The 19,981-nt window shown below is 41.9% G+C and overlaps 1 protein-coding gene across 3 annotated transcripts in view; it reads left to right on the top strand.

Moving 5' to 3' along the window:
- Positions 1-19,981, top strand: part of CHRNB3 (cholinergic receptor nicotinic beta 3 subunit) — a 61,495-nt gene that overhangs the window by 19,472 nt on the left and 22,042 nt on the right. For 2 of the 3 annotated variants that reach the window (XM_082243888.1, XM_082243889.1), the window contains one exon: positions 6,683-6,834. The exons of the other annotated variant lie outside the window; for it this stretch is intronic. In XM_082243888.1, coding sequence (XP_082100014.1) covers positions 6,683-6,834 — 152 coding nt within the window. The remainder of the gene's footprint in view (positions 1-6,682; positions 6,835-19,981) is intronic. 3 annotated transcript variants of the gene reach the window in all.

Consider the following 19,981-nt stretch of genomic DNA (forward strand, 5'->3'; position numbering starts at 1 on the left):
ACAGCTTAATTCTGTTAGTTCTGCCTCTCCAACTCATAGGACCAATAACTATGAATGTAAAGACTCACAGTCCCCCGTCATTCTTGTATATAGCTAAAGAACAGACAAGGGAGGTTTGTTTATTGCCATGGGTGGGCGCCAGGAAAAGAAAATTACTCTAAGTATAGATAATAATTTTCCATTTTCCTGCTGTCTACCTGGCAGCACACATGTTATTATAACATTTCTGACAAGGGTTGGGTAAAAAATTGGAGTTAGAAAAATAGGAAGAAAGCGTAAATCTCTTGAAATCCACGATAGTCAGCATACCAAGATCCACTAGTTAGGTGGCTAAAAGATAAGATGACCTAGTAGTGGTCTTGCATTCACTAATTCCCTAGCTACTGTTGCCTAGAAAGAAGAGATGTTCCTAGTTGAGTGCACCTTTATATCTTCTGGAGGCTCCTGTCCACTAGTCCTATACACTCTGTGTATGATTTTAACAAGCAAAGATTAAATGATTCAAGGTAAAGCTTCTGGGATGAAGAATAGTCTCTTAGAGGACCTTAATGATCTTGGTGCCACCAAGTAGGCTGACAGAAACCTAGACACATCTAGATTGTGAAGCTGAGGGCTTTCAGCCCCCTTCAAAAAGCTGGTAGCATCCACTCTTGATTTGGGTGAAAGGAAGATGCAACTTTTAAAAGGAATTTTTGCACTAGGTATAGCACCAACCTTTCTTGTAAAAAAAACAATAAAAGGCTCCTCACATCTTAAGGCTTGATCTCTCTGAATCTCTGACACCCTTCACAGCTAGGTAACAGCCAGCAGGAAAATAAAGTATTACAAGTCCCATTATGAACACTGATTGGGGTTTTGAAAAGGAGGCTTTAAAAGGAAATCTAGTGACAAGGTAAGATACCACTTCGGAAAACCTCCTTTCTTGGATGTCAAATTTTCAAAACCACGTTTCTGAAATGATCCATCAAGTGGTTGAACGTAACAATCATGTGAACTTTGAGGGTCCTTAAGTTTGGTCCCATGTGTAGAACTTCCTATAATAGGGAGAGCAGGTTATTGTATTGAGTTGCTAGTGGATGGACTTGATGTCCAGAGAAAAGAACAAATATATCCCAGATCCGATGATAAAATTATACTCTCATCGATTTTTATTGCTCTCAAAAGTGTTGAGACAGTGTTTTCTGAGTTTCCAAATTGTATTAAACTCCTCCTTTCAACTTTCACGTCACCACAGCTAGATGATGCTGTCTTGGTTGGAATATTTCACTCTATAGTAGAAGCTGTGACATGCTCGGTAGACAAAGAGTTGGAATGTAATGCCAGCTGTAACAAAAGTGGGAGCCAATGCCTGTGCAGCCAGTATAGTGCTACTATGATTACCATCACCTCTTTTAGAAGACAAGCCAAAAAGAACAGAAGAAGAGGCAGAGGAACAAATCTATTTCACATATTGAACTTTTAAAATTGTATTAGGGCATCAATCCCCTCTACAGCAATGGTCAGGAGCCTGGAGAAAAAAAAATTTGGTTTTGGCATTGCTTGGTTTCTTGAGGAGATCCATTTGCGGAGACTTAAATTTCACTTCACATAGTGGAGAAATCCAGTTTCAAGTCCTACCACTGGGTGGCATCCTTAATTGCCAATATGAAAAGCTCTACCAGAGCAAAGTCTAAGTCCATTTTACAGTAAGACTCCTCCCCTTTGTCTGCCTCCTCTTCAATGCACCCTGACAGCATGTCCATGGGATATTTTCCTGCCATTGTGAATAATTTTGATGGTTATGATTTGTGAAGGGACCCAGAACTCTTTTATGTGTCCTGATTTATTTAAAGATTCTTGTACAGTCTGCACTATGCAGCAGAATACTTTACATTCTGTTTATTCCACACAGTTTTCACGAAACAGACAAATTTAAATGGTAACTCTATGTCATCCCCAGCATCCTCCATAGTCTGGTCTATGCCCACATGGTTGAAAGAGTGAATAGTGTTCCCTTCCTTAGCCCCTATAATGCAAGCTGTGTAATTTTGAATGAGACGTGCTTACAACATCTTCACCAACATACATATATATAAAATAGCCATCTTCACCTCCAAGATCGTCTGAGACCAGCCACCCGGACAGCTGCTGCAACAATCGGTTTGCATAACCAAAGAATTTCTGCATAAAATGTCAGAAACCATCTCAGGGAAGCTCATCTGCAAGCTCGTCGTCCTCACCAGGGTCTCCACCCGACTGCAGTTTGTCGCCGTAACAGAATTGAGTGGGCAAATGCTCACATTCGATGGCATCTAGCACTTTTGGAGAGGTGTTCTCTTCACAGATGAATTCCGATTTTCTTAGATCTTTGAGTTCAGCTCATGAAAAATGGGGGCAAAAACAAGTGTTGCATTTATAATTTTGTTCAGTATATATACCAGATAGTTTTAAAATGCATTTGCTCATTTGGGAAAGCAACCTCATCAGAATGTAAATTTATATGATTTTTTTTTTTTTTCATATAATAGTGTTTTTGCTAAGTAAGATAAAATACCTCCTTTATATTTTATACCTGTATACTGTAGTTTTAAAACTGATATTTAACCTATTACTGAATGTAAATGTATATATTTTTATTCATTTTTCCCATGCTAGTAGTGTTTTGCTAAATAAGATAAAATACTGCCTTTATACTTTATAACTTTATACTGTAGTTTTAAAACTGATATTTAAACTGTTGCCAACCTAATTATGTTTGTGTTTTAGCTTCTGGAAAAAATGCAAATTAGCACAGATTTTGTAACTTAACAAAATCATCTTACAGAAGATTTTAAATAGTTGAGGATTGTAGTAATTAGCTAAAAAAAAAAAAAGCCACCCTTACATCAGCTTACTTTGCAAAAACACCTTTTTTATCTGAAGACATCCTATGTAGGCATAGTTTATGCACTTTGGATCCTAATGCAAGATGTATGTTAGAATGATGACATCTTCAAATGCATGATGGAATCCTTCTTGCACATATATAAATATTCTACCACCCCTCATACAATTCCTAATACACTTTATAGAGGAAAAGACATTGTCTACAGATGTGCTTTGCTCACTGGTTTTCTGACCTTGTTTACGGGAGCAATATAAGGATATTCATCTTCAGATCTGTGTATACAAAGGAGCACGGGGGAGCTCATGCCAATATTGGAGATTGTATTGACACAGCCCCAAATGATTCAAAATGGCTCAAAAGTGAAATGGTCCGGAAATATTTAGACAAAATAAAGGTAAAAAAAGTACCTTGACCAGATGGCATACACCCACGGAACCTTAAAGACTTGAGCTCTGGTATTTCAAAGCTATTGTTTCTAATATTTAGGGACTGCAATAGTACCACTGGATTGGTGTAAGGCTAATGTAGTGCCTATATTTAAAAAGGGATCAAAATCTTTACCAAGTAACTATAGACATGTTAGTTTAACTTCTAGAGCTGGGAAGATACTGGAGTGTTGAACAAAAGACCAAATAGTTGAGTTATGGCTTGAAAAAAAGTTGTCAGACATTTTTTTTTATGAGGTAGGTAAAACCTTAGACAAATGAGTGGCTGTGGATGTAGTATACTGTACTAGATTTTTGCCAAAGTGTTTGACACAGTTCCCCACACACGGCTAATGTGTAAAGTAGAGTCTACAGGCTTGGAAAAATTAGTTTGCAAATGGATAGAAAAATGGCTAAAAGAACGAATTCACAGAGTAGTGGTTAATGATTTTCACTCTGAATGGTCTAAGGTTATCAGTGGTGTACCCCAAAGGTTCAGTGTTGGGATCCTTACTTTTTAATATATTTAACAATGATATAGAGTCTGGAAAAAAGTACCATTTCAGTGTTTGCAGATGACACCAAGCTATGCAGTGAAATAACATCCTTACAAGATATCTCCAATTCACAAGCCAACCTCAATGCACTGTTTATTTGTGCAACTACTGTATGTGGCAAATGAGGTTTAATGTTGATAATGTTAGGTACTTGGGAGCTAAGAATATGCATGCATCATACATACTAGGGGGAGTACAACTGGGGGAATCAATGGTGGAGAAGGATCTGGGTGTTCTGGAGGATCATAAGCTTAATAATGGCATGCAATGTCAAGCTGTGGTTTCCAAAGTTAGCAAAATCTTGTTTTAAGAAGAGGTATAGACTCCAGGGAGAGAGATATAATTTTACCCCTGTACAAATTATTAGTAAGAGCTCATCTGAAATATGCAGTTCAGTTTTGGGCATTAGCTCACAAAAAGGATATTGGGGAACTTGAGAAAGTGCAGAGAAGGGCAACCAAACTAAAAAGAGGCACAAAGGAGCTCAGCTATGAGGAAATATTAGAGGAACTGAATTTATTCTCTCTTGAGAAGAAGAGGTTAAGGGGGATAGGATCAACATGTATAAATACATAAGTGGTCCATATAGTGAACTTGGTTTTACGCTATTCACTTTAAGGTCATCACAAAGGACAAGTGGGCACTCTTTACGTTTGGAGGAAAAGAGATTTAATCTCCAAATACAGAAAGATTTCTTCACAGTAAGAGCAGTGAAAATGTGGAATAGACTCCCTCAAGAGCTGGTTCTGTCTAGCTCACTAGATTGATTTAAAAAAAAAAAGCCTGGATTCTTTCCTAAACGTACATAAGATAACTGGATACTAACATTTATAGGTAAAGTTGGTCCAGGGAAAACCTGATTGCCTCTTAGGGGATCAGGAAGAAATGTTTTTCCCCTGCTCGAGCAAATTGGATCATGCTTTGCTGGGGTTTTTTGCCTTCCTCTGGATCAACTGTGGGTATACTGTAGGATTGGGTATATAGGATTGTATATAGTTTTTTCCCTTTTATTTGTTGAACTAGATGGACTTAGGGCTTTTTTTTTTAGCCAGACGAACTATGTAATTATATTAGTAACTATTAGTAATCTCTACATCCAGTTTCTGGATTACTCATGTGTGGGACAAAAATTAGGCTGTACAAAGATCATATATATAAAAAGAAGTGGCCAAAACAAACTGCATCTTTTTCATGCATGTTACATTTTAAAGATATGATTGCTAGCTGTGGCCCACACACTTGCAAGTTGTCTGAAGACTAAGGCCCCTTTCTTAGGAGAAGTCTGATCGGGTCTGCCTTTCAGTTTTTTTCGGTAGACCCAACAGACTTTCCATTCTCCTCTATGGGCAGTCAATGTAACCGGATTTGTGTCTGTTTACTCCCGGCTACCTCGAATCTGATCCAGTTCAGAAAAAGCAAACAGAAGGGGATCCGTTCCCCTCCGTCTGGCCAGATTTGATCTGAGCGCAGTCGGGTGTAAACGGATAGCCGGTCCTCCTCCTAATGGTGCTACTTGTATGTTTTTAGCTATGTGTAAGTATGGCATGCTGACACTCACTGTAAGGGGAGCATTGACCCACTGATCACCAATGGGACATTTTTCCCGCTGAAACCTAATGAATTTGTTTTATAAGATATTCCTGTGGATTTGAAAGTTATTTTAAGGTTTCATATTGGGTAAAAAGGTTTACAAAGGCTGTCTTAAAGTTATATTGCCAATGAAGCTAGCATAAATAAATGCATTTGCCCTGATTTCAGTCTCATGTAATTCCTTGTACAGCAGTACTCATAATGGGAGAAGGAGGGACATTGTTTGGGAATAATCATATGTCCTCCATATCATAACAAGGAACATGCTGAAAAAATGAGAACTGAGAGATCAATGCATCAGTCTGTTGCTGGAAGCAAGAAGGTGACTAGTAGCAGGCAGGGTACAGAAGGTGTTCTGCGTTGCCTAACTGCAGCAGAGTAAAACCAGGTCATCAAGCCAACTCTGCCCCCAAGTATGATCTTTTTCTTACCTCTGTAAAAGAGATCTAAAAATCACAGCATATGCTGTCATTTTATAAGATCAACATTGTAATAACAATGCAAACAATAGTTATTTTTGACAATCAATTATAATCTTACTTGAAAAATCTCCTTTGATGTTATGAGTTCTGCTTGACTGCTGACCAACTCTTTCCAAAATTTCCAATATTCCCGCAGCTTCTCCTTTGTTATTAACTTTCGATTTATAAGGACTAAATATCCCATGGCACCTTGCTGCTTGCAAGCAGATATAATGTGGTGTGTTTCATATACTGACTGTGCCTCCTGTAGTTCAGAAGGCAGGCTCTGTGAAATGTGTGACACAGCAGTGCCTACTCATAGGACATAATTAATATTGAGGAGATTTACTAAAGCTGGTGCACACAGAATCAGGTACACCTGTGCATACTAAACAATCAGCTTCTAAATGTTATTGTCAAAGCCTAACTGAACAAGCTGAAGTTAAAAGCTGACTATGGTAACTATGCACAGCTGCCCCCGTTTTAGTAAATCCCCCCGTTTTAGTAAATCTTCACCAATTGGGTTTTCAAACTTCAAGATCTTTCAGACTAATAGGAGTAGGCTAGAAATAATTGGAATTCATGAAATGTGGAAATGAACGTAATATTTTACATTTTGACTTTACATACACTTTAACAATAATATAATCAGTGCAATTGCATCAATATCAAGGCATCAACGTATGCATTTAGGTGCCTATGTTTATTGATAAATATTCTCCTCTATATCATTAATGGAATGGAAGCATGCTAAAACTTATCAGAGGTCTTTTTTTGTTTAAGTCTTTTGCAGCATCCATCCTTTGGCAGAAATAGAAGATGCGCTCCTGCGGAACCTTTTTACAGGTTATCAGAAATGGGTTAGACCTGTTGTAAACCCCAATAAAACAATAAAAGTGAATTTTGGCTTGAAGATATCACAGCTCGTTGATGTGGTAAGAAGGCAATTTAGTTTTTTTTATTCTATAGCCTTTTAACAACCACATTAGAACTCATTAATAACACTCAAAGTCAGAGGAGCACAATACACATTAGTAGAGCACATGGCTGTGCTTTATAAATGTGTGTGGTTTTTTTTTGTATGGCAACTAACTGAATTCCTCCTTTAGTTTTCTGACTTCAGTAAACTGAAATCTGGTTGGTTCCTGTACTATACATATTATTGTACTTTTACTTTGGCTTAATGAATACATTTGCTTGACATTGGAATCTTATTATTTTACCTTTAGCCCCCGTTCACATTGGTCTGATTTGAAATGCGATTTGACATGTCAAATTGTATGCCAAATCAGAGCCATTTGACAGCAATGGCACCATCCGAATTGGTGCAACGTTGACTTTGCGGCATGGCACCAATTCCCAAAAGTAATTTCTGCACTACTTTTGACAACTTTGGGGGGGGGGGGGCGATTTCAATAGACATCTGTGCAGGAACCTGCACAGATGTCTATGAAATTGCCCCCAAATTCGGACTGAAAATGCCAGTTTGAAAACCGGCCTCAGTGTGAACCTAGGCTTAAAGAGACTATGTTGCCAGACAATTCTTTTCAACAAAACACTTCCTTTAAGATTACATGTGTATTTAATGTAGTTTTATGCACAATATTTTCCTGTAAAAGTCTCCCTTGCATAGATATCCAAAACAGACTGAGACTGCTTTTGGGCACTGACATTTTGGATGTGATGTCAGCGCCCCTAGCAGTATTAGGGCTCTTTCACACGGTCCGCCTCCGTAGGCGGATCCGTGTTGCTCGATCCCCGCTGAGCCGGCGGATGACAGCTCCGTCTCCGCTTGCAGAGCGGAGAGGGAGGTGTCTCAGCCCCCGCTACCCTCTATGGGGGATCGGATGAGAGCGGACCGCCTGTCCACTCTCATCAGATCCGATCCACTCCGATTACTGAACGGATGGAAAAATAGGGTTTCCATCCGTCCAGATTTCACGGACAGGATCGGATGCGGGTGGCAGCGGGTGTCAGCGGAGGTGTCGCCGCTGACACCCGCTGCCCTATAGAGCTGCATGGAGGATCCGATCAGATCCGCCTAAAAAACTGACAGGCGGATCTGATCGGATCGCCCGTGTGAAAGAGCCCTTACTCAAGTATTCTACTTCACTATGCCCCCAATAACTACACTAAAAGTAATGTAGTGAGTGGAGAGTCAGAGGAGTTGGGCCAGTATGGACAGTATTTAGATATTCCATCAAGTTCAGTAGCACATTGCAAGTGAAAAAAAATAATTTATGGAAAGAAAAAATACTGCAAGTAAGCATTTAATAAAATAGATTTTTGTGTGCTTATATAAGCAATTTTTTAAGTTATTGACACACTGAGGAGTCTTGCTCACTAGCAACAAAGCATAGAAGAAGCAATGTCTTGCTAGCCCAGCTAGCAAGGAAGAGATTCCATAGAAACTGACAGGCAGACTCTTAGTGATCATGACGCTGGTGATTTGTTGCCTGTGTCAAGTTCACCCACGTGACGTTGTAAGCAGGTGCAGTCTGCTGTCTCCACTGCAGGTGGCACTCAACTGCAGCGGCAAAGCAGAGTGAGAAGAAGTCATAGGGAACAGGGTTCCTGAATGGTTTCCTAAGTCACTGGGGCAGCGAACCTGATTGGATGCTGGCTGCTCATGTGACTCTGGTGGCCATCTTAGGTGTAGCAGAGTTAATTTAAGACCCTGGCCCCTGGGTTTTACTTGCTTTAAGCGAGTGGGTATTGTAGGGAAAGGGACTCCCTCTGTTTGGGACAGTACTTGTGATAGGGAAAGGTTCCTGATGAGGTGGCAAAGTGTAGGGTCACATCTCTCTGGATACATTGCTGATTGGACATGAGACGGCCAGGCCGCATTCTGTCCCCTCTCAACAGACGCTGTCAGTTCGGTTGGAACCTGCTTCTTCACATTGCAGGAAACTGTGAGTGTGTCCGGCTGGGTAGCTGTCCCAATGTGATTGTCTATTGTGAAATATTGCTGCATTACTTCAATACAAGTTTTATTTTGTACCTGATTGTGTGAATTATGGCCACCGCACCCCACTGCACCCAACCTACACTTGGTAGTAGTTGGCAGGATATGTCCCTTGCAGCAGGTGCAGAAAGAGGACTGGGCTCCAGCATGGCTCCACTAAGATCTGCCTTAGCCCTGAAACCGAAGTTTAATGGCTCTAGCATTCCTCTGACAGTCCTAATGCTTTAGAAGCTGATGCCCACATGGGCGCACCACCCTAGAGCAGATCATGTCACACTTCCCCTGTTTGGAGAGAAGCTATCGATGCCAGATCTGCGGCAAAGATTTTTCTTAAGGAAGCAGCAGGAAGACGAGAGCCTCACCCACTATACAGTGGCCATGCAGAATCTCTGGAGATGCCTGGAAAAGAAGGATGTTCATGGCTGTGGTGATATCACTGATTCAGATCACATCCTAAAGGATCAATTCATAACTGGTCTAAAGGCAGGCCCGGCCCCGACAGCCCTGCAGGAGAAGGTTAAAGCACAACCAACCATTTTCATTCAAAATGTGCTGGTGGATGTGGTAAGCGGGAACAAGTAGAGGTGGATACAACAGTAGCAATCACCAAGAAGTTTGAGCCTGTGTACCTCAAGGAGGCCCTGACACTGTCACTCCTGTCAGCCATGCAAACAACACTGATGAAGCTAGCTCAGGACCTGGTCACCTTTAAAGCAGGAGGTATCCTCCTCTATAAAAAGACTCACCCCCAACCCCATAGGGGCGAGAACCCATTGCACATGGATCTGGAAGAAGAAAGAAACTGTTAACAGCGTGATCGCTATGGACACATATCCAAGAACTGTGGGTGGTCTAGACCCAGGAACCCGTTCAGGCCGTCATTAAACAACTAACTCCCGAGGCAGAGGGATGACTCCTTGGACAGTCAACCCAAAGTCCCAACAAGTCTGAATGTATGGTTTCTCCAAGCCCAGTGGTGTCTGTCCTAGTGAATGGGCAAGAGGTCTGATTAACACTGGTTCCGAGATCACGGTAGTGAAATATGATTTCTATGTGCAGAAATTTGGAGCCCAGGAACAGCTGAACCCTTTTGGCTGTCCCTCTGAGCAGCCAATAATAATAATCATAGTCAAAGGCATCACTTGGGTGAAGGTTCAAATCGAGGACCAGGTGGTGGAACGAGTTGGAGTAGTTGTGGCCCAAGGCACAGTTAATACTGCAGTGCCTGTGGTGCTGGGCATGAATGTCTTGAAGGACTTGAATCTGCCCCGTCAGTTAGATAAATATGAGCATTCAAGCTGGCAGGCCCATGGCTGCAGCCTGTGGGCAGTATGGTTTAGAGTACTTTAGGCTTTTGAGGAACAATGCAGAGTTACTAAGAGGCAACCTGAACAAGTGGGGGTGGTTCGTAGCCCCCCGAAGCAAAAGTACATTTTGGCACTGCTGCAAGAGGTGATCTGGTCCTGCCAGTGGGGGCCCACAGGAAGATACAAGGAGCTACAGTGATGGTAGAGCCTCACAAGGATCTCCTAATGCCAGGAGAATGGCTGGTGGACCTTATCCTATCTAAGATTCACTGCCGAATGGTGTTGGTACAGCTCATCAACCTGGAAACAATCCCAATATCACTGCCCAGGCAGGCTGCATTGGCTGACATATGCGCTGTACCTTCCCACTGCATCTCCAAGGTCCACCCAGGGGTTGAGGCGGTATGTGCCCCCTTGAAGGCATCCATAGCTTCCTGGGACGGGACCCGATACAAGTCCCTCTTAGAACAGCTGGATGTTACCTTAAAAAACTTCTCCTTACCTCAAAAGTGACTGCTTCATCAGCTTTTGGAAAAGCACTTATTGGGGCTCACCACTGTTCCGAACGTGGATGTCAGACCCCTACCCTTCTCACCAGCTCGTAACAAAGGACTGGGCAATCTCACACCACGCTGTCACTTGCGTAACAGTGCAACTCTCAACTGCACCCTGCACAAATATTTTCCAGCTTGTGGGACCACAATCTAGGTGCCAGCAGCCTAAGAGTGATTGTCACTGGGTTAAGTTAATTAAACAATAAACCCTTTAACTGCCACCACTGACTTTTGCCAAAGAGTCTGAACTTCCACAAGATTAGCAATACCAACTATGATTTTAAAATACAGTAAATGTCTGCAGTACACACTGTCAATACAGACAGGTATGTCCAGAGTATTTACACCATACAGTAGTACTCTTTAAGAAATAGGGATTATTTTTAGTTTGCATAGAAAATTTTAGAAACAAGGTTAACACTTTTCAAAATGGGGTTTAATAATGAAAAGGTAAAACAAGGTGCAAATACAATATTTACAGAAAAAGGGTGTTACAAAGAAATAAAGAGACAATAAAACAACAGAGATATAAAAGAGTTGAAAAGGAAGAATACTTGCAATGTCCTAGTTTCAGCAGAGTCCAGCGAATAAGCAAAAATGGTACAGTGGCTCTCACAAGTTCTGTTATGTGTTCCTTGGTTTGATGTCAACGAGAGCTGTCAAACTGTCCTGGCATTCCCCTTTTCTCAAGGATTAAAGGGATGTTGACAGAGGCCATCTGACCAACTAAGCATCTGGGGAGTGGCCATCATGGTTATGACTATGTCCTGACCCTCCCTTACACATAGTTTTTTTACTAATATTAATACCTTCCAATATGTGCAGGTTGTGTTCAACTGGTAGATTATTGTTCAGCATTCAGTTTTGTGTTCAGGAATACTAAACACATGGTATCTTGGATAAGCCTGTTAGCCAGGATGTAGGAGACTGCTATCTCCCCTTCTGCATTTTCTAGCTTAGTCATGTATGACCTTGATTTGCTCCCTATTCAAATATACACTTAATTTAATGTGTCATGTTCCTGTATGATTTTTATGAATTGTGTGTGGATTTTGTTAAATTGAAGGTCTCTTAAGAATCGTGTCTTGGCCCTGAATGACTTTTAAGATCCCCATTAGTTCTGGGTAGACATTTTATGTCATGCTATGTATTCTTAATGGATTTAATTGCCCTACAAACTATGGGTGCAGAACTGAATGATTGTGTTATAGTTTTACGATAGGTCACTTCCAATCCCCTCAGGAAAGTAATAAGCTGTAGCAAATGATTGCTAGCAGACAATGCCAGATCCCCGGCCTCAGTGGAGATAACAAGTTCTTTTGAAGCCCCAGGCTACCATATTCACCCAGCGCTGTGTCAAGAGGTTAAGGAGTTACTTCACAATATGCTACAGGGTGGGGTGAGCCAGAAAAGCCACAGTCCATGGGCTGCTCCTTGTGTACTGGTGCATAAGAAAGACTGCAGTATATGGTTCTGTGTGGACTATCGCAAAATGAATGCCTGCACCCTCACGAACGCTTATGCCCTTCCTCGGGTGGAGGAATCCCTAATGGCCCTTGGACAAGTCAAGTTCTTCTCTACCCTCGCCAGTAGCTAATAGCAAGTCTATGTAAGGGATCAAAACTGGGAGAATAACACCTTTTTTGCACCAACGGGTCTGTTAAAGTTAAATCACATGCCTTTGGCCTCAGCAATGCTCCCCGTCACTTTCCAGCACCTAATGGAAAGATGTCTTGGGCATTTCAATTTAAAGACTGTGCTCCTTTACCTTGATGATGATATCATCTTCTCAAAAACTTTGGACTGGGTGCTGGTAAAGAACACCAAGCAAACCAGAGGAAGCAACCTGGAACCCGAGTCGAAGTGTACCCTGTCTTGGATGCTGGGGCAGTTTTTCCCACCTACCCCAGTCTATGACCTGGTCCCAGAGGGGCCCGACCCCATGAAAAAGAGACTGCATCAAACATGCTGAGACCTGTGTGCTGGGCAGCGACCAGGATGCCTACCGAAGACTGGGAAGTATTTGACACAGTGGATCTTCCCCCAGCATATAAAGCCCCAACTGACTGGTTCCTGGCTCCCCTTGTTCTCGAGCCTCTGGGCTCTACTGAGCTGCAAAAGTCCTGTGCAGTCCTGCACAAAAGACTGTACTGACATGTCTGAGAATGTAAATTTGGGCCAGGGTGGGGGGCAAGTGGAAGACATGTGTGACGCTTTGCCACCAGCAGCCCCTGAGCCACTACTTGAAAAAAAGCCTTTGCCAAGGGGCTCAGAAGAACCAGCACCCTTTGCGGTCTAACTGCAGGCAACTCCCTGCAAGATATTTGGAATATGTTGTTTAGCTGGAAGTTGTTTAGTACTCTGCTTAACTATACTCTGTTGTGTTACTGTGTTTTCATGTTGTTGTGATGCAGAGGAATGCATCTGTTAAAGAGAGGAGGGGAATGTAAGTAGTGCTCATCTGCAGCGGCAATGCAGAGACAGAGGAAGTCATGGGAAACAGGGTTCTTACATGGTTTTCTGAGTCACTGGGGCAAATTATCCGATTGTATGTTGATGTCCATGTGACTCTGGTGGCTATTTTAGGTGTGGCAGAGACTATTTAAAACGCTGACCCCTGGGTTTGATGCGCTTTCTGTGAGTGCGTAGCATAGTGAAAGGTACCCCATCTATTAGAGACAGTTCTAGCAATAGGGAAAGTTTACTGACAAGGAGGTAAAGCATAGGGTTGCATCTCTATGGATATCTTCCTAATTGGGCATGATATGGCCAGGCCGCATTCTGTCCCCTCTCAACAGAAGCTGTTGGTTTTGCTGGAACCTGCTTTTTTACTTTACTGGAAACTGTGAGTGTGCCCAGCTGGGTAGCTGTCCCAACGGGTCTATTGCTGCATTACTTCAGTACATGTTTAATATTGTACCTGACTGCGTGAAATATTACTACCGCACCACGCTGCACCCTACCTACATCATGGTGCCATTTCACCTTCAGAATTTGAAGCTATTATTGTGTTGTTTTATGGTCAAATATACAGGCCCTTTCCTTTTCTGAAAACATTTCTTTAAGAGATTTTTGAGTGCAGATGGCAGGCTCAAAGGCAATTAACGTTTACCAATTCATCCACTGCAAATTTGAATTAGTTGACCAGAACACTAGTAATAGAGGAGAGCATGTTGCCAAATTTCATTTCAGGCATATCCTAAATGGTCAGCATTTAGTCAACTCGTACTTTCCAGTCCGTTCCAACTGAACACGTGTAATCGCTGCAGGAAAAGAAAGCATACCAGATGTGCAAACATTCTCTGTAAAGCACTGCTGAGTAACTGCAAAGCACTATATAAGCGCGTAAAATGAAAACATAATAGTTTTTCCAAGCAGCCAGACTCTGGATGTCATTTGTAGTGCAAAAATAGGGAAAAGTAAGGTATTTTTTCAAAGATTTTATACAGACACCTCACCAAAGCCGGCTTTTTTTGCAGCTACTAGCTAAAGAGCATATCAAGAAATGTAATCATTTAAAAAACAATATATCCTATTCACTCTGTTTCATAAAAGAATGAACATGGAACAGAAGACATTCCTAAACTTACAGAGAGCATATTGCTTACAGTACTAATACTATACAGCACAGTAATCCATGTGTGTGATTCACTTGACACTCTGAAGGATCCAAAATAGTCCTGTCTGAAAATCCTGTTACCTGTGTCAGCAGCTCTGCAATAAGCCACCTCGTTCTCATGCTCATCACGTATCTAGCCACTACACCAGGGCTTTTTAACCCTTTTATTCTGGACAATGAATTGTGTCCTATGCTGACCCAAAAGAACGACTTCTTCATAGAAACCTTAAAGTAGCAATGCAAAATAAAAGATTAGTATTTTAACCAGCTACAATGTGGAATTAGAAGGATTGCTGTGTCTTTAGATAGATGCCTGTAAAATAACACAATCTCTACAAAATAAAATCGCAGGAAGGGTATTTGATATAAATTGTGCAAATGCTTTGTCAGGGATATAGAGACAGTGGAAATCTCATACAGTATCTCACGAAAGTGAGTACACCCCTCACATTTTTGTAAATATTTTATTAGATCTTTTCATGTGACAAAACTGAGGAAATGACACTTTGCTACAATGTAAAGTAGTGAGTGTACAGCTTGTATAACAGTGTAAATTTGCTGTCCCCTCAAAATAACTCAACACACAGCCATTAATGTCTAACCCACTGGCAACAAAAGTGAGTACACCCCTAAGTGAAAATGTCCAAATTGGGCCCAATTAGCCATTTTCCCTCCCCGATGTCATGTAACTCGTTAGTGATACAAGGTCTCAGGTGTAAGTGGGGAGCAGGTGTGTTAAATATGGTGTTATTAAGTGTTCTTGCATGGCAAGACTACTTACTGTTATCTCCCATATATATTCTTATTATTATAGCCAAATTTACCACCCTAACTCCCACAGTTTTTACACTACATATACAGAAATATACCGAAATGTGTTGAATGTTCCCGATTGGTGTGCTATTACTTTGTGGAAGGTTTTGCAAAATGGTTCACAAAATATCAGCGTTTTTGTGGCAAAATTGGTCCCACAGGAATGAATGGGCGGAATGTTCAAAACTAGAGTGGGAGCTGACAAAAGCTAGAGTGGGAAATGAAAAATCAGGACATGATTTCTAAACTGCCACCACTCTCTCATTTTCAAGCCCACCTACACAAATCTTATATCAAAACGTTCAGCTATCCCTGCCACCACAAAAAAATGTCCACGGCTAAACCATAGACCTGATAGTTTTCACAATATGACCATTTGTTTGTTGATGTGAATGTGCAATGTATATGTAAAGCGCTGCATAAATTGACAACGCTATATAAGTACCTGAAATAATAATAATTTGTTTGCAACTCACGCCGCCCATTGACATTCATTGAAACTCCACTCTAGCCACCTCAAATTTGAAGGGCAATTTCTAAACTCCGACTGTGTCTTCATTTTTAATATTTTAGAGACATACTATGCTTTGAAATGTATGTCTGGGTCTTGTGTTTCTCACAATATAAAGCTCTTCACTGTAGGATTTATAATTTATAATTAACTACAACCGTTTGAAGATGGCAACTGCCAGTGAAGTGAGAGAGTTGGAGCAGTTTGTTTTTAACCGCTCTTCTCTGCCCTTGCTGTAGAGTGAGTTGCCATTGGAACCCAGGTGTGTGAGCAACCAGCAGAGTGACAAAAGCTAGAGTGTGAGCTGAAAAATCAGGACTTGATTTCTAAACTGCCATCACTCCCTCATTTTCACCTACACAAATCTTATATCAAAACATTCAGCTATCCCTGCTGCCACTAAAAATGTCCACGGCTAAGCCATAGTCCTGATAGTTTTTAAAATTTCTTAACTGCTGCCACTCCCCCACACACACACACACACACACCACACCCCACACACACATACCACACCCCCCCCACACACACACACACACACACACACACACCACACACACCACACCCCACACATACCACACACACCAAAGAAGACAAGCAGACTAAGGACATGGATTACTGGAACCATGTCCTGTGGTCTGATGAGACCAAGATAAACTTATTTAGTTCAGATGGTGTCAAGTGTGTGTGGCGGCAACCAGGTAAGGAGTACAAAGACAAGTGTGTCTTGCCTACAGTCAAGCATGGTGGTGGGAGTGTCATGGTCTGGGGCTGCATGAGTGCTGCCAGCACTGGGGAGCTACAGTTCCTTAAGGGAACCATGAATGCCAACATGTACTATGCCATACTGAAGCAGAGCATGATCTCCTCCCTTCGGAGACTGGGCTGCAGGGCAGTATTCCAACATTATAACGAGCCCAAACACACCTCCAAATCGATCACTGCCTTGCTAAAGAAGCTGAGGGTAAAGTTGATGGACTGGCCAACCATGTCTCCGGACCCAAACCCTATTGAGCATCTGTGGGTCATCCTCAAACCGAAGGTGGAGGAATGCAAGGTCTCTAACATCCACCAGCTCCATAATGTAGTCATGGAGGAGTGGAAGAGGGCTCCAGTGGCAACCTGTGAAGCTCTGGTGAACTCCATGCCCAAGAGGGTTAAGGCAGTGCTGGAAAATAACGGTGGCCACACAAAATATTGACACTTTGGGCCCAATTTTAAATTTTTACTTAGGGGTGTACTCATTTTTGTTGCCAGCGGTTTAGACATTAATGGCTGTGTGTTGAGTTATTTTGAGGGGACAGCAATTTTACACTGTTATACAATCTGTACACTCACTACTTTACATTGTAGAAAAGTGTAATTTCTTCAGTGTTGTCACATGAAAAGATATAATAAAATATTTGCAAAAATGTGAGGGGTGTACTCACTTTGTGAGATACTGTATATCAGCTTTTAGCTGGCCTTTCCTCCCTGAAGCTCTGGTCCATGGGCAGTCCCATGTTGTCATCACGCACAATGCAGTAACCCTGCGCTGTATGTGGTGGGGATAAACATGCAACCATGGCTGGGAGCGGCTTAGAGAGGGGCCTCGGGGGGCCAATTGCACTCCTGGGAGAACCTGCTGGAGCACATAAAAAGGTAAGTATTACACCTTAATCCTGCACCCCTTCCTGGAGTTGGGCTTTAATGCAACAAGTTTCCTTCCATTAAATAGTCCATTTATTTAGAAAAAGTTTACCTGAGCCTTTTTTAATGCAACACAAAGCAGGGTTTTTACATTGTGGTGTGCAGCAGTGCAGGTGGGTAAGGATGCTATTTGAAATAAATGGAATCGCAACACACCACATGTCAAGGAAACGTGTTTTATCACATGACCATGTAGCCTTTGCCTGTAACAATCTTTTTTCATTCACCCAATGGCGGCTGTAGAAAAAGGCTCCACATTTCCCATTGGAAGGTGCCTTCCCGAGAAACAAACCACCACACATTGTTTAGACAGAAAAGGAGGGAGAATATTACTGACCCTTGGCATAGCACCCCCTCCACCCCCCACCTGCCTCGTCATGTAGTGTTAAAGAAGGGAGAGGAGCCTACTGACCTGAGTACGGCTCCCCCCTTTGGCCCCATTTGGGGCTGTTTTAGCTATGGTGTCCCACTAAAAGTTCTCATAGGGTGATAATTGGGTTGAAATAGGTTCTATAAGTCTTTAAAAAGTGGCTTGGTGGCAATTTTCCCCCAATGGTGGCCATAGTGCATCAGACTTTTAACCTGACTGGGAAACCTGTGGGACATGGGCACTATGGAGTTTATTTACTAAAGCTAGGGAAGGCAAAATGAGTCACAATTCTGCAGAGAAACCAATTAGCTTTCAGGTTTTATTGCTAAAGCCTAATTAACCCCTTTAGCCCCGGAAGCATTTGCCCCCTTTCTGACCAGGCCCTATTTTGCGATTCGGCACTGTTATTTTAATGGACAATTGCGCGGTCGTGCGACGCTGTACCCAAACAAAATTTACGTCCTTTTTTTCCCACAAATAGAGCTTTCTTTTGGTGGTATTTGATCACCTGTGCAATTTTTAATTTTTGCGCTATATACAAAAAAACAGCAACAATTTTGAAAAAAAAAAAAAACATTTTTCACATTCTGCTATATAACATTCCCCCCAAAAAAATGTAAAAATCAACATTTTTTTACATTTTAAGCCAATTTGTTTTCTGCTACATATTTTTGGTAAAAAAAAATCGCAATAAGCATATTTTGATTGGTTTGCGCAAAAGTTATCGCGTTTACTAACTAAGGGAAAGATTTATGTCATTTTTATTGTTTTTTTTTCTTTACTAGTAATGGCGGCGATCTGCGACATTGCGGCGAACAGTTTGGACCCCTGACTGACATTTTTGACACTTTTGGGGGGACCAGTGACATTACTACAGTAATCAGTGCTATAAATGTGTGTGTGTGTGGGGGGGGGGGGGTTCTGTGACAGACACAGAGATTACAGTCTCAGCCTTCTTATCTGTCACTGAGAAGATCCGCCTGCTTTGTTTACATAAGCAGGCGGGTCTTCTCACAGTTTCCCCGATGATCAGGGAAGGGAGGCGGGAATCGCCGACTCTCCTCCACCGGCCCGACTCCCGCTGTGTCCCGCTCCCTCTCCCACTCCGGCCCGACGCCGCCGGAATCACTAGGGGAGCCGCACTGCCGCAGTAATATTACTGCTGGCAGTTGGCAAGTGGTTAAACAAGCTGAGGTTAGAAGCTGATTGGTTTTTCTGCAGAATGATAACTAATGTTTTCCTCTCAAGCTTTAGTAAATAAACCCCTATGGGAAGTGTCCACATTTCCAGGACTGTCCAACAGGATCCACAACACTTGGCAACAATGTACTTGAGTATTATTATATTGAAACATAAATACACAAATCACAGTGTGAAAAACAGAGACAGTAGACTTAAAGAGGTTGTAAACCCATATTACTTTTTTTTTTTTTGAAACCTGTAAGAGAAACACATAATGAGCTAGTATGCATTGCATACTAGCTCATTATGAAATACTTACCTTTGAACGAGCACCCGCCGTGCCGCCCGCTCACCTGTATGACGGGCGACATGTCCAGTCGCCTGTCTTCCGGCATCTGATTGGCCGGAGCCGCGGTGACGTCACTCCCACGCACACGCGCGGGAGCCGACAGTCACGACACGGGGCTCTGAAGAAACTGCACCAGCGGCTGTTCCTTCAGAGCGCATGCGCCAGTGATGTTCACTGGCTGCATGTAAGGTAAATATCTCCTAAACGGTACATGTTTAGGAGATATTTACAGTACCTATAGGTAAGCCTTATCATAGGCTTACCTATAGGTAAAAGTGTCAGAGGAGGGTTTACTTCCTCTTTAAATACAGGTTGTTATACAATTTAAATATTCAAATGCTCATTGTTATAGTTTAATATGTAAGTTTACATCAAGGCAAAAAAATTTCTTACAGTACATAGAGTGGGGAAAGATTTGAACCCCTCTCAGGTTTATACTGCTACCCCAGGACTCAGGTAAAGAGATTTACCCTTACTTCCTCTGCTATTAATAATGGTTTGACCAAACAGGACGTAAGGGAGAATTTGTGACAGGGACAAAGTAAGTAATAAACATCTGACAGGACAGGAAGTGAGGGAAAGTCTATCTTAAAAGGCCCCAGATAATAACCTGACAGTGGTTTAACTCTTCCCTGCTCTATTCAAAACTATGTTTTAGCTGGATGTTCAATGAGTCTATCACTACACGTCACAGTCATATTAATTTTAACCTATTGTTTAATGCAT

Source organism: Pelophylax lessonae, assembly GCF_965119305.1.
Source record: "Pelophylax lessonae genome assembly, chromosome: 1".
Classification (NCBI taxonomy): Eukaryota; Metazoa; Chordata; class Amphibia; order Anura; family Ranidae; genus Pelophylax; species Pelophylax lessonae.